General features: G+C 45.1%; 1 protein-coding gene across 1 annotated transcript; it reads left to right on the top strand.

The window, feature by feature from the left end:
• The first annotated feature begins 3323 nt into the window (after positions 1-3323).
• Positions 3324-8382, top strand: LOC106603790 (uncharacterized protein C1orf115 homolog). Its single transcript, XM_014197921.2, has 2 exons — positions 3324-3779; positions 6129-8382. The coding sequence occupies exons 1-2, from the start codon at positions 3402-3404 to the stop codon at positions 6258-6260; spliced, it is 510 nt and encodes a 169-aa protein (XP_014053396.1). The 5' UTR covers positions 3324-3401; the 3' UTR covers positions 6261-8382.
• Positions 8383-13498: the final 5116 nt, after the last annotated feature.

Genomic DNA, 13498 nt, shown 5'->3' with positions numbered 1-13498 from the left:
TTAAAAATAACTTTACTGGGTAATCACACTTTGCGATAAAAGGGGATGCGATACTCAGAACAATAGGCTAGCAATAGCAATAGGCTAGCCATCTTGGAACAATCGCATATCACATCTAGTCTTGTATACTATTGTCAATAATCCCTTACCTTTGATTATCTTCATCCTTAGGCACTTCCAGGAATCCCAGGTCCACAACAAATGTATTTTCGTTCGAAAAAGTTAATCCTTTACGTCCCAATAGCTTGTTCTTGTTAGCGCGTTCTGAAGGCTTCACCAAAAGTTCCGACGTACGTGGGGCTACTCTTTCAACAAAATGCATTTTTTTCTTATTTAGGTTCGTTCAAACATGTCAAACATTGTATAACATAAATCTGTAGGGCCTTTTTCAACGAGAGCTCCAATAAGATTCGAGGGGGACGATTGCATTGTGTTTCAAAACGTTTCGTAAGGGGAGGGTAACCAGGGGCGCCGGCGTCATAATGGTGATGGCCCTCTCCGTGTGACCACGTTCCACAGCGTGTCATTCTGTCAGTTTTCACAGTAGGAGACTCAAATCACTTTGTAAAGACTGGGGACATCTAGTGGAAGCAATAGGAAGTGCTCAATGAACCATAGCTCACGGTGTGATTAATAGGCAACGTGATGAAGTTGAGTTCGCAATTCAGAATTCCACTTCCTGTTTCGATCTGTCTCGGGGTTTTGACTGCCATATGAGTTCTGTTATACTCACAGACACCATTCAAACAGTTTTAGAAAGTTTAGGTTGTTTTCTATCCACAAGTATTAATTATATGCATATCCTAGCTTCTGCGTTTGAGTAGTAGGCCGTTTAAAATGGGCATGAATTTTTTTCAAAATGCGCTGTGGCGCCCCCTATCCTAGGCGACCGTCAAGAGGTTAAATTGAGTTTGACATTTCAGCCTCTCTGCGTATAATTCAGGGGATGGTGAAGTTGAATAACCAGTAGGCTATGAAAAGGGTCAGCCACTGTATTGGGAAATTGTTAAACGTCGTTAGGAGGAAACAATTCAATAAAATTATACAAACGGACAACTAGCATTTTGGATATGTACAATTAAGCAAACGAACCGTGGGTCTAAACTCTTCAGCTAGTGCAACAATTAAACAAGAGTAGAATTGGAAGAGAGGAGTGATAGTATTAGACTCCAAGGTCTTAGTGGAGTCCAAGATAAAATGAATGTAACTGAGGACCATCAGTGACCAACATCACCAATCATGGCCAACGATTGCCATAAGTGGAACAGAAAGTTCAAAGCCTTAGTAAAATGAAAGAAATCAAAATGCTGCGCTTTTAACAGCAATTGTCTTTGATTAAGAAACAAGATCCAATGGAAGTTTAAAGAGCAGTGAGACAGCATAGCATGTTATTGTCAACAACAGAAACGAGTTATGTGCTGCTTCAAACATACCTACTGTAGCTAGCAAGCTTTAGCATAGGATTGTTTCACGAGAAACGGCTCAATAGATGGCCATAGATGTATGTAGCCTAGTATCCACACGGTCACAAGAACTGACTTTACTCAGGCAGGTGGGAAATCATCCCAATTCAGGCATTCAATGTATTTCAGGCATTCAATGTATGCGCTGTCGATAGAAGGACTCTGCTTCTTCAGGATTTTTGAAAAAAATGGACCTCGCCGTTAAAGGTGACACGGAGTAAACCAGGATAAATCAGCCCAAAGCGGATTCTCTTCTTGTACAGAGTGGACTTGTTGTCGTTGAATGCGGCCCCGTTGCTTCGCCAGGCTGAAATCCTGGTACAACTTGATCTTGTGGCCTTTTCTTTGTGTCGATGGAACCGCACTATGATGGGACGCGGTCGGCCGCCTGGGCGAGGTTTCGGTGCAAGGCTGCAGTGGGCTCTATCGAGTTCAGGGAGATTGGGAAAAGCCTCAACGCCCAAAACTTCCTTGAACAGCTGTGCCATGAATTGGGTTGGATATCCTGTCTCAGAATCCTCTGGCAGTCCAATCACACGGATATTCTGCCGCTTTGAACTTGAAATCAAATCTTCCACTTGTAGCTGCAGAGACTTGTTGGCGCATCGTCAAGCCTGGTTTCCAGCGCAATGAGTTGGTCGCTGTGGCCCGAGAGACCGGCCTCAACTTCGGCCAGTGTGGTAGTGTGAGATGCCACAGAACCCCGGATGGCTTCCACGGTTGCCTGAATTGGAGCCAGTGCAGCCGCCAGTGAGTTATTCACCAATTCGGTGAGTTCTGCTGCCAAACTTTCAAGCGATTTCGCCAGCTCTCTGACAAGGATCTCCAGTGTTATCGAATTAGCCGTATCACCCAGAGTGGCTATTGAAGCCTTCAATGAAGATGGGGTGTTAGCCATTTTAGCTGAAGTTGAATTGGTACAATGTGAAGTTTTTCCCGTCGATTTTCCAAAGCGTGTGACTGGTTTGCTCATGCTAGTGTAGGTACACTCTATTACTGTGTAATTAAAATTACTTTTGAAGTCATGAGAAGTATGAATTTAGGGGAAATTGAGGATTATTTACAAAAGTTGTCGGAGAAGAGACCTCGTCTGACTTCTTTATATTTTGCTCAACCGGAAGCCGTTCCTGAGATAATTAAGCAATTAACATCCTATCATGCTTAGGGTCATGTATAAAGATGCCCAGTAGCCCATTATTTTGGGCACCATGGGTAGAAGCAGAGATCTCAGAGACTTTGAAAGAGGGGTCTTAAAGGAGCATAGGGGGTTTAAAGTGTGTGCGTGTGTGCGTGTGTGTGTTTGTGTGGGTGTCTCAGTCACCAGATCTCAACCCAAATGAACACTTATGGGAAATTCTGGAGCGGCACCTGAGACAGCATTTTCCACCACCATCAACAAAACACCAAATTATGGAATTTCTTGTGGAAGAATGGTGTCACATCCCTCCATTAGAGTTCAAGACACTTGTAGAATCTATGCCAAGGTGCATTGAAGCTGTTCTGGAGGCTCGTGTTGATCCAACGCCCTATTAAGACTCTTTATGTTGGTGTTTCCTTTATTTTGGCATTTACCTGCAGGCTATATTTACTGTAGATTCAGAGACACACACTGAAGTTTTTACAACATGTCACCCAACCTGTAGTTAAACATGTTGTTATTAGGCTACTGTCATAACTACCCTACTTATAACCCAATATTAACATTTTTTTTGTTTATTAAATTAAGCTATAACCCAATATGAACTTTTTTTTGTATTTATTTAAATTAAGCTGATATAGACAGCCTGGCTAAAGGCAGTCCTATCTTTATCAGTTAGCTGGCCGAGTAGTGTGTCGCTACGTGCTATGGTTCCAAAGGTCCCCTTCCAACATTCCACTTGCTGCATGGGCAGCCAATAGACGGGAACGCGTCCTGGTGAGTTGGACTGCAGAAAGAACATGTCGCAACGGAAACGTCGAAACAAAAAGCCATCTAATTCTGCATCAGAAGACCTGACAAGAATAATCGAAAATGTCGAGTTTCAGTCAGATGATGTGGAGGGGGAGAGAGATTGCGGGAGAGGAAGAGAGGGGAGGCCGCGGGAGACAGACCCAGGGACAAGGGGCACTCCTGTGAGTGAGTGTGAGAGCGTTAGCCTGGTAAAACAGAACGTTCCTACTCAGAAGACGTCCAAACAAGTTCACATCGTCTTCCTCCCCGACAGATATCAAACTCTCATAGAGGAGGTGGAGGACAGTGAGGGCAGAGAGGAGGAGGAGAGGAAAAAAGATGCGAAGGAGAAGAGGAAAAAGGAGAAACAGAAGAAGTACAGAAAGGTAGGCTATAATGTTAGGTGAACCCCCAAAAAATTCAAGTCTCCTCTATAAAATAGTGTAATATTCTACATTTTGCTTTAGATAGTTGTTTCTAGTTATGTAACCCTAGAGACACTGCATTCACTGAATTCTTGAAATCTATGTTGCTGTGCTGTGTCACTCTGAACAAGTTAACCATTCACTAACTGACTGAGTATGGTGAACTTTGGGTTAGTTCAACTCTGTCAGCACTATTTACAGGATCAGATGGGTTAGCCAGGGGCGGACTTAGTGATTTGGAGGCCCCAGGCAGAGAGACCAGTCAGAGGCTGGGATTTATAGTAATGACATGTACTTAAACTGTACAAATATATTACATTTGAATGTGCCATGATGTTTTCATCTGATTGTCAAACAAATCACTTCAAAAAGTAGGTTACCTTCGTATGTTCATCCAAAAATAATTCAAGCATCCGAACAGTGTGTTGTGCATCCGCCAACTTTCCTTCAATTTTGCAATTGGCTGAAACTAATTCCCCCGGAGAAAGTATTCCGAACGAGCGAAACAGCGCCCCTCTGTCTTATTATATGTAGCCCATGTATCTGATTCTGTCTGGCCAAAAAGAGTATGACATGTCATAATATTTTTGGCCAGACAGGTTCAGATACATGGGCTATACATACATGCCTTCTATCTCTATGAGAATGGCAGTATTATCAGCAGCACCTGTCTTTTTACTAAATAAATGTGTAATGTATCCCGCTAGAGTCTAAAGGCCTGGGGCAGGGTTTCTACTAAGTTAACATATGGAATTGTTTTAAGACGGTCATACCAAGGATCATTTAGTTATTTGATTTTGAATTTTAGGACCCCCTAAATTGACTTGCCTAGTTAAATAAAGGTAAAAAAGCCCAGATATCTCCAGTTTAAACAGACAGATTTTGATGGGGATTTTTTGTTGTTGCTTTAAATGGAGCATAAGGGGGCCTCAAGCGGATAAATTATTTAAATATTTTTGGGGTAAAAATAAAAATGCATGCCCAGCTCATGAGGCATCTTGATGATGACTCTTCTGCCAATTTTTTTATTTAACCTTTATTTAACTAGGCAAGTCAGTTAAGAAGTTACATTAAAAACAAATTCTTATTTACAATGACGGCCTAACCCGGCCAAACCTGGATGACACTGGGCAAATTGTGTGCCATCCTATGAGACTCCCAATCACGGCCGGTTGTGAAACAGCCTGGAATCAAACCAGGGTCTGTAGTGACGCCTTTAGCACTGAGATGCAGTGCCTTAGACCTCTGCACCATTCGGGAGCCCAAGTAGTGCAATGGAAAGTCCGCAGGTGGGGTTAGTTCAACTCTATTAGCTAGCTCTAGTTACAGGATCAGATGGGTTAGTTTAAATCTATTAGCTAGCTCTAGTTACAGGATCAGATGGGTTAGTTCAACTCTATTAACTAGCTCTAGTTACAGGATCAGATGGGTTAGTTCAACTCTATTAACTAGCTCTAGTTACAGGATCAGATGGGTTAGTTCAACTCTATTAGCTAGCTCTAGTTACAGGATCAGATGGGTTAGTTTAAATCTATTATCTAGCTCTAGTTACAGGATCAGATGGGTTAGTTTAAATCTATTAGCTAGCTCTAGTTACAGGATCAGATCAACAACACTGTAGCCTATGGGCCTACTGTATGTGTGATGAGCTGTTTTGTGAATGAATGAATTGAGCTGTATGAACTTTTAAGCTTGACTCTTGTATATTATCACATGGATTATGATCAGGATAACAATCATGCAGCCTATGTTTGATTGTTATTGCTTGTTGTTAATACAGTAAATTGACAACAATTTGTTAGATATGTGTTAAGGGTGGATGGTTATGGGGTTAAGGGGAGTGGATATGGAGTTAAGGGGGAGTTGTAGGGTTAAAGGGGTGGATAGGGGTTAAGGAGGTGGTTATGGGGTTAAGGGTGGATGGTTATTGGGTATAAGGAGGGGTGGTTATGGGGTTAAAGGGTGTGGTTAGGGGTTAAGGGGGTGTGGTTATGGGGTTAAAGGGTGTGGTTAGGGGTTAAGGGGGTGTGGTTATGGGTTAAAGGGGTGGATAGGGGTTAAGGGGGGGTGGTTAGGGGTTAAGGGGGGGTGGTTAGGGGTTAAGGGGCTGGCTGTTAGGGGTGTTGAGAGCAGAGCAGTAGACTGTGAGTAAATCTCTCACAGCCCTAAGCTCTTACATATGACACTAATTAACTGCTGCAACACACACTCACATACACCACACCACACAGACTGGGTGTTTTTGTGTGTGACCCGTGTGATTGCTTGTGCCTGACCCTGTGTCTGTGTCCCATTGGTCCTGTCTGGTAGAACGTCGGGAAGGCTCTGCGGTTCGGCTGGCGATGTCTGGTTGCCGGGTTACAGAGCTTAGCGAGCGGCTATGCTACACCCCTTTCGGCTGCAGCCACGTTGATGACCGACGTCCACAGAACTCACCGCTAGGCATGATGGGACGGAGGACTAATATCTGGGACTAGACACACACAGTCTCAACTGCATTGTATGTCATTATTTCAGACTCCTTAACCGTTACCTAATACAGTATGTTTGATGTTTACCGGTCTTTGTTTTGATGTTTACCGGTCTTTGTTTTGATGTTTACCGGTCTTTGTTTTGATGTTTTCTATCTGAAAGGGGAATAAAGAGAGTAATGAGGAAGAAAGAGAAGGAATGAGAAAGTACAGCACTGTAGAATATAAAGAGGATAGAAAAACAGAAATCGATATAGAATTGAAAAGAGCAAAAAGTATGACGGGTGAAGGTCTGAGAGATTATGCGGAGATGAGTTGATAGGCCTTCATAAAGTGTCTTTCAAAGTAAACAATTCTACAGTATGCACCATACAATACTATTCATTTAACTGGTTTACCTGCTAGATTGAGAAAGGATTGTGACCAGGGAAATGAACCAAAATGCCTGTCCAGGTTCTACCATGCCCACCGTGGTACTAACCATGGGTGTATCCAGCAGGTCGCAACGTTTTTGGAATGCTCAGATAGAACTATGCTTATGCTTATGTAGATCTAACATGCCTCAGATAGGGAGTGTATTGTGTTTTATAGACCCTCCTGTGTTTTATAGACCCTCCTGTGTTTTATAGACCCTCCTGTGTTTTATAGACACTCCTGTTTTTTATAGACACTCCTGTTTTTTACAGGCCCTCCTGTTTTAGGAAACTGATGCTGCTAAATTGGTATTACAGCTTTTCCCAATTGTTTACACACTAAAACTGGCCCATGAAGCCCAATGACCCAAACCTGTAGAGGTAGAGGTGTAAAGGTGGAGGTGTAAAGGTAGAGGTGGAGGTGTAAAGGTGGAGGTGTAAAGGTAAAGGTAGAGGTGTAAAGGTAGAGGTGTAAAGGTAGAGGTGTAAAGGTGGAGGTGTAAAGGTGGAGGTGTAAAGGTGGAGGTGTAAAGGTGGAGGTGTAAAGGTGGAGGTGTAAAGGTGGAGGTGTAAAGGTGGAGGTGGAGGTGGAAAGGTGTGAAGGTAGAGGTGTAGAGGTAAAGGTAGAGGTGTAAAGGTGGAGGTGGAGGTGTAAAGGTAGAGGTGGAGGTGTAAAGGTGGAGGTGTAAAGGTAGAGGTGTAAAGGTAGAGGTGGAGCTGTAAAGGTGGAGGTGGAGGTGTAAAGGTAGAGGTGGAGGTGTAAAGGTGGAGGTGTAAAGGTAGAGGTGTAAAGGTAGAGGTGGAGGTGTAAAGGTAGAGGTGGAGGTAGAGTGAGAGGTGGAGATGGAGGTGTAAAGGTGTAAAGGTGGAGGTAGAGTGAGAGGTGGAGGTGGAGATGTAAAGGTAGAGGTAGAGGTGTAAAGGTAGAGGTAGAGGTGTAAAGGTAGAGGTGTAAAGGTAGAGGTGTAAAGGTAGAGGTGGAGGTGTAGAGGTAGAGGTGGAGGTGTAGAGGGAGAGGTGGAGGTGCAAAGGTAAAGGTGGAGGTGGAGGTGTAGAGGTAGAGTGAGGTGGAGATTGAGGTGGACCAAGAACAAGGAGAGTAATCTTTGATGAAATACTGGCGACTATGGTGGAGTGAGTGGTCAACCATGGTTTGACCTTGAGAGGCTGGGCAGAGAGTGCTGCCCAATCTGAGCCGCTTCACTGTAGCATCCATCATCCGGACATTCCAAAATGAGAAGAGGTTTGTACTGCAGACATCGGACCTCTAGTACTTTTACTACTTGACAGTAGTACAACATAAAGCACAGTAAAGACTGTAGATTCCAATACATACTGGAAGGGGAAACATAGTAAATGTTTCATATATTACTGTATGTATGAAACTGGGAGCTATACTACTTTGTAACATGTTTCTTGTATACTGTACACTGTACTGTACGCTATTTTGTTTTAAAGTTTTTTCTGATTGCTTAGCCACTATCTGCAAAACTCTTCAAATGGCATTTTTGCATCAATACCGTACACACAAAGCATCATTTGAATAAGCACACAAAGCTCCAATTACGCACTGATGGTTTAAATGAAAAACACTTGTGGCTTTTGCTTTCTCTGTGTGCAGGATATAGCAGCTTGCAATACAGTTTGGTCATACATGTAATAAACACACAGGTATCCAAATGTGTGAAGTATGTATGTGTATTCCAAACGTAACACACTATCAGTACAAATAAGGGTGTCACGGTCGTCGTAATGGATGGACCAAGGCGCAGCGGGTATGTGAATGCTCATTTTATTTAACACAAAACAAGAAACCGATGAACGGACGACAAACAGCCTTGTAGGCTCACACAGCAATACAAAGAACAATCTCCCACAATCCCCAAAACAAACAAACTCCTAATTATAGGACCTTCAATCAGAGGCAACGATAACCAGCTGCCTCCAATTGAAGGCCCCAATCCCAATACTAAACATAGAAATAAACACCCTAGAAACAGACATAGAACTATACAACATAGAACTAAACCAAAAACCCTGGAAACATAAATAAAACGCCCCTCTACATAAACACACACTCAAAACCATATAAAACAAATACCCCCTGCCACGTCCTGACCAAACTATAATAACAAATAACCACTTTACTGGTCAGGACGTGACAAAGGGGAAAAAGTTTAGTTTTTTCTCAGAATGTTCTAACACTCCTCAAACAACAAAAGCGCAGAAGAAGAAAACAAAACATTTGTGCTAGAAAAGAAAATAACAAAAAAAATTAGGCTCCATCTCACCTTCTTTTTGGGTCTGACCAGAAGACTTCATCCACATCACATGCGATGTTGTCTTGACGAAGGCAGCATGGGAAGTATCGCCTGGAGTGCTGTATCCAGGCCTGGCGTGACCACTGATCCATGTCTCCACAAGCCTCCTCCATTGCCTGTAGAAGGAGTACGCGTTGGTGGGGCTGGCGATCATACACCTTCCAAACGCCACGCAGAGAAGAATTCTTCAATAGGATTCAAGAACGGAGAGTATGGGGGGGGGGGGATTGAATGCGATGAAAAGTGGGTGACCTGTGAACCAATTGCGGACCACAGTAGCCCGGTGGAAACTAACATTGTCCCAGATGATAACGTAATTGGGCTAGTTTGTTGTGGAGGGTGTCCAGACATGTGATGATGTGTGCAGTGTAGTATGGGCCTAGGATTGCATGATTTGACTAATAGCCGCACACATTGTTATGTTGCCACCACGTTGTCCTGGGACGTTGATGATGGCACGGTGTCCGATGATATTTCTGTCGCGGGCTGAAACCTGCTTCGTTCCACATGTATTAGCTCATGACGCACTGCATCTGCTTGTAGCTCCATGACTCTCTGAAAGAGACAAAACAATGTAGCACAGTAGGAAAAGACAGAGATCAGTCAATATGATGTAGCACCATCCACTTCCAGGTCCAGTACCAATGATACGATAGTATAGCTTACCTGCACATATTCATATCTCAGTTGTTTTACACGGTCTGAGTTTCTTTCCAAAGGGACTCTGTACAGCTGCTTCATCCTAATTCTATTGCGTTTCAGTAGACTAGACAGTGCAGAGAGACTCACTCTGTTGACGTTTTGGAATATCGTGTTACCTGCCATTAAGTGGTCCTGCAGTTCTGAGTCTGATGCAGTTATTTGCAATGACCATATTTACAATGTGGGTCTCCTGCTCTGGGGTGAACAGTCAACCTTTTCCACCAGATAATGGTTTTCTTGCAGCTCTGTAAAAACATTTGAATGGTTTTAGTGATAGATCCTTCTCATTATGAAAGTACAGTACATATTACTGTACCAGTAAGACTACAGCACTTAGTTACTTACCGTTTCTCATTTCTAAATATCCGGATGATAACCTGCAACAGTATAGTGGCTCATATTTGGTTGAACCCGTTGCCCAGTCTCCCTCATGCTCATCCCATGGTTGACAACACGGTCAACCACAGTCGCTCTGATTTCATCCGTTATTGTGTTCCTGACTCCCCTTCCTCTTCCTCTTTCCCGTCCTACTTCACCTCTTCCTTCTCCTCTTACTTCTTCACCTCCTCCTCCTCGTCTTTCTCCTCTTCGTCCAAATGTTTACCTGTGGCCTATTTATAGTTCTCAAGCACTGATTTGTAAGTGAACTCATTATCATTATCTAAAAGTGTTTTCAGATGTGTCAATGTGGAACGGCAATTGGTGAAATAGTGTAGCAACGTAGAGACCGATGTTTACAGTTTTGCTAGAAGTGTGTTATTAAATTGCAAACTGAGTGTAAAGCAGTGAGTTGTGTTTACAGTTTTGCAAAAAGTGTGCTATAAAATTACAAACTGAGTATAAAGCAGAGAATGTGCATTCTGTTCGGCACACTTGGTAAATGCATTGGCTACAAGTGTTAATGGTTTCAGAGACAGTGATTCAATAATCACTGCTAGTGTTTAAGCATTCAGAAAAAAACTATAGCATAACTGAAAGACAACCACCACGAACAGGAAAGCTGCCATTGTGCAAATGGTAGTTGAACAATGTCATAAGACTGCGGGAAATCCAACAACAGATGATTGAAAAGCCTGCCATCTTTCATAACATTAGAGTGAGGTACCTGGCCAGCGCGGGGGGAAATGTCACCATATGCACAGCTATGAGCCACAATGGGATCCTCCACCGCCATGCCACCTTTTCCTGAACACCTTACATGACAGTCTTTTTCAGCCAGAGCAGAGACGTCCAGGTGATCCTGAGCAGCAAATTGTAAAGGGTGCGTGCTGGTGGCAGGTAAGTCAGGCGCAGGAGAATGAACTTGGTATAAACGGAGTCGTTTAATAAGTGCTCACAAAACTCCAAAAACCAAAATAATGAAAGTGGGTACAAAACCCGTCGTACACCAGAACATAACTTGTACAATCAAACAATCACCGACAAGGACACGAGGGGAAACAGAGGGATAAATACACAACATGTAATTGATGGGATTGGAACCAGGTGTGAAGGAAGACAAGACAAATGTACCCCTAACGCAGGGATTCGGAGACATATGTTTCCATAGCCTCCGTCTCCGCCTGTGAGAGGGTGTACACGTGACTCCTGGGAAGTGCAACGTTTACCAGGAGATCTATCGCACAATCGCCCCGTCGATGAGGTGGTAATTGAGTCGCTTCTTTTTGGAGAAGGCGAGAGCCAAATCGGCATATTCAGGGGGAATGCGCACGGTGGAGCTCTGGTCTGGACTTTCCACCGTAGTAGCACCAACGGAAACCCCAGCACACCTACCTGAGCACTCTCGCGACCACTCCGTGAGAGCCCTCTGTTGCCAAGAAACAGTGGGGTTATGACAAGCTAACCAGGGTAGGCCCAGCACCACGGGAAACGCAGGAGAGTCAATAAGGAAGAGACTAATTCTCTCCGTATGACCACCCTGCGTCACCATGCCCAAAGGCGCGGTGACCTCCCTAATCAACCCTGACCATAATGGTCGACTATCTAAGGCGTGAACGGGGAAGGGCACATCCACGGGAACGATGGGGATCCCTAAACTATAGGCTAAAGCTCTATCAATAAAATTCCCAGCCGCGCCTGAATTGACGAGCACCTTATGCTGGGAATGCGGGGAAAACTCAGGGAACATAACAGACAAACATATGTGCAACAGAGGGTTCTGGGTGAGAATGGTGCCGGCTCACTTGGGATGACGCCAGAGCGCCCTGCCTGCTGCCTCGATACCCAGAGGAACCAACCCGGCACCGACCGGCAGTGTGACCTCTGCGGCCACAGATGGTGCACGAGCTGGAACCCCCTCCGGTCTCCCTGCACACCGCCCCTCCCAGCTCCATGGGTATCGGAGAGGATGTGCGGGAGGACGGAACCACCAGACCCCGATCTGAACGTCCGTGAGTAGCCAGCAGATTGTCCAGCCGGATGGACAGGTCCACCAGCTGGTCAAACGTGAGGGTGATGTCTCTGCAGGCCAGCTCCCGACGGACGTCCTCGCGCAGACTGCAGCGGTAATGGTCGATCAGGGCCCTGTTGTTCCATCCCGCGCCTGCAGCCAGGGTCCTAAGCTCCAGGATGAACTCCTGGGCGCTCCTCGTCTCCTGCCTCAGATGGTAGAGGCACTCACCCGCCACTCTACCCTCGGGCGGGTGGTCGAAGACTGCCCGGAAATGGCGGGTGAACTCCTCAAACTGGTCCAACGCCGCATCGCCCTCTCTCCACACGGCGTTGGCCCACTCCAGGGCTTTCCAGGTGAGGCACGAGACGAGGGAGGACACCCTCTCACGGCCCAATGGAGCCGGGTGGATGGTGGCCAGGTAGAGGTCTAATTGCAATAAGAACCCCTGGCAGTTCGCAGCCCTCCCGTCGTACTCCTGGGGCAAGGAGAGACGGATCCCACTGGGTTCAGGAGGGAAAGGGGCACTCAGGGGAGACCCCGGTTGTGCTGGTGAAGGCGCTGGAAGAACTCCCTGTCTCTCCCAGCGGTCCATTGTCTGGACAACGCGATCCATGGCGGCGCCAAGATGGTGAAGCATAACTGCATGCTCCTGGACGCTCTCCTCCACCTCACTGGCCGGGGTACCTTTTCCTGCTGACTCCATAGTTCGGGTCGGTGATTCTGTAAAGGGTGCGTGCTGGTGGCAGGGAAGTCAGGAGCAGGAGATTGAACTTGGTTTTAACGGAGTTAGTTTTATACGACAGTATTGACTTGGAATCATCTTGACAACTCCCACAACTACCAACAGTACAGAAGAGTAAAGGATCTATGAGGGGTGATACGGGAGAGAGAGAAGGGTTAAAAATCTCACTGCAGACAGTGAGTGAAACTATACATGGGTTGTCTGAAGCAGCACCCCTTTCACTTTAAGGCTCACAGATGAGTGTCACGACCACAAACTTGTTCTCAAAGTGCTCACAAAACTCAGAAAACCAAAATATACAAAATAATGAAATTGGGTACAAAACCTGTCGCACACCAGAACATAACTTGCACATAACATACAATCACACAATCACCGACAAGGACATGAGTGGAAACAGAGGGTTAAATACACAACATGTAATTGATGGGATTGGAACCAGGTGTGAAGGAAGACAAGACAAAACCAATGGAAAATGAAAAATGGATCAGCGATGGCTAGAAGGTCGGTGACGTCGACCGACGGACACCGCCCGAACAAGGAGAGGGACCGACTTCGGCGGAAGTCGTGACACAAATATATGTTCTAATTTGGGACAACGTGCGTTTCCCATTGGGCTGCTCAGGTCGGCAACTGCTT

The sequence above is a fragment of the Salmo salar genome, chromosome ssa01 (genome assembly GCF_905237065.1).
Source record: "Salmo salar chromosome ssa01, Ssal_v3.1, whole genome shotgun sequence".
Lineage (NCBI taxonomy): Eukaryota > Metazoa > Chordata > Actinopteri > Salmoniformes > Salmonidae > Salmo > Salmo salar.
This window is presented reverse-complemented; position numbering and strand designations above follow the sequence as displayed.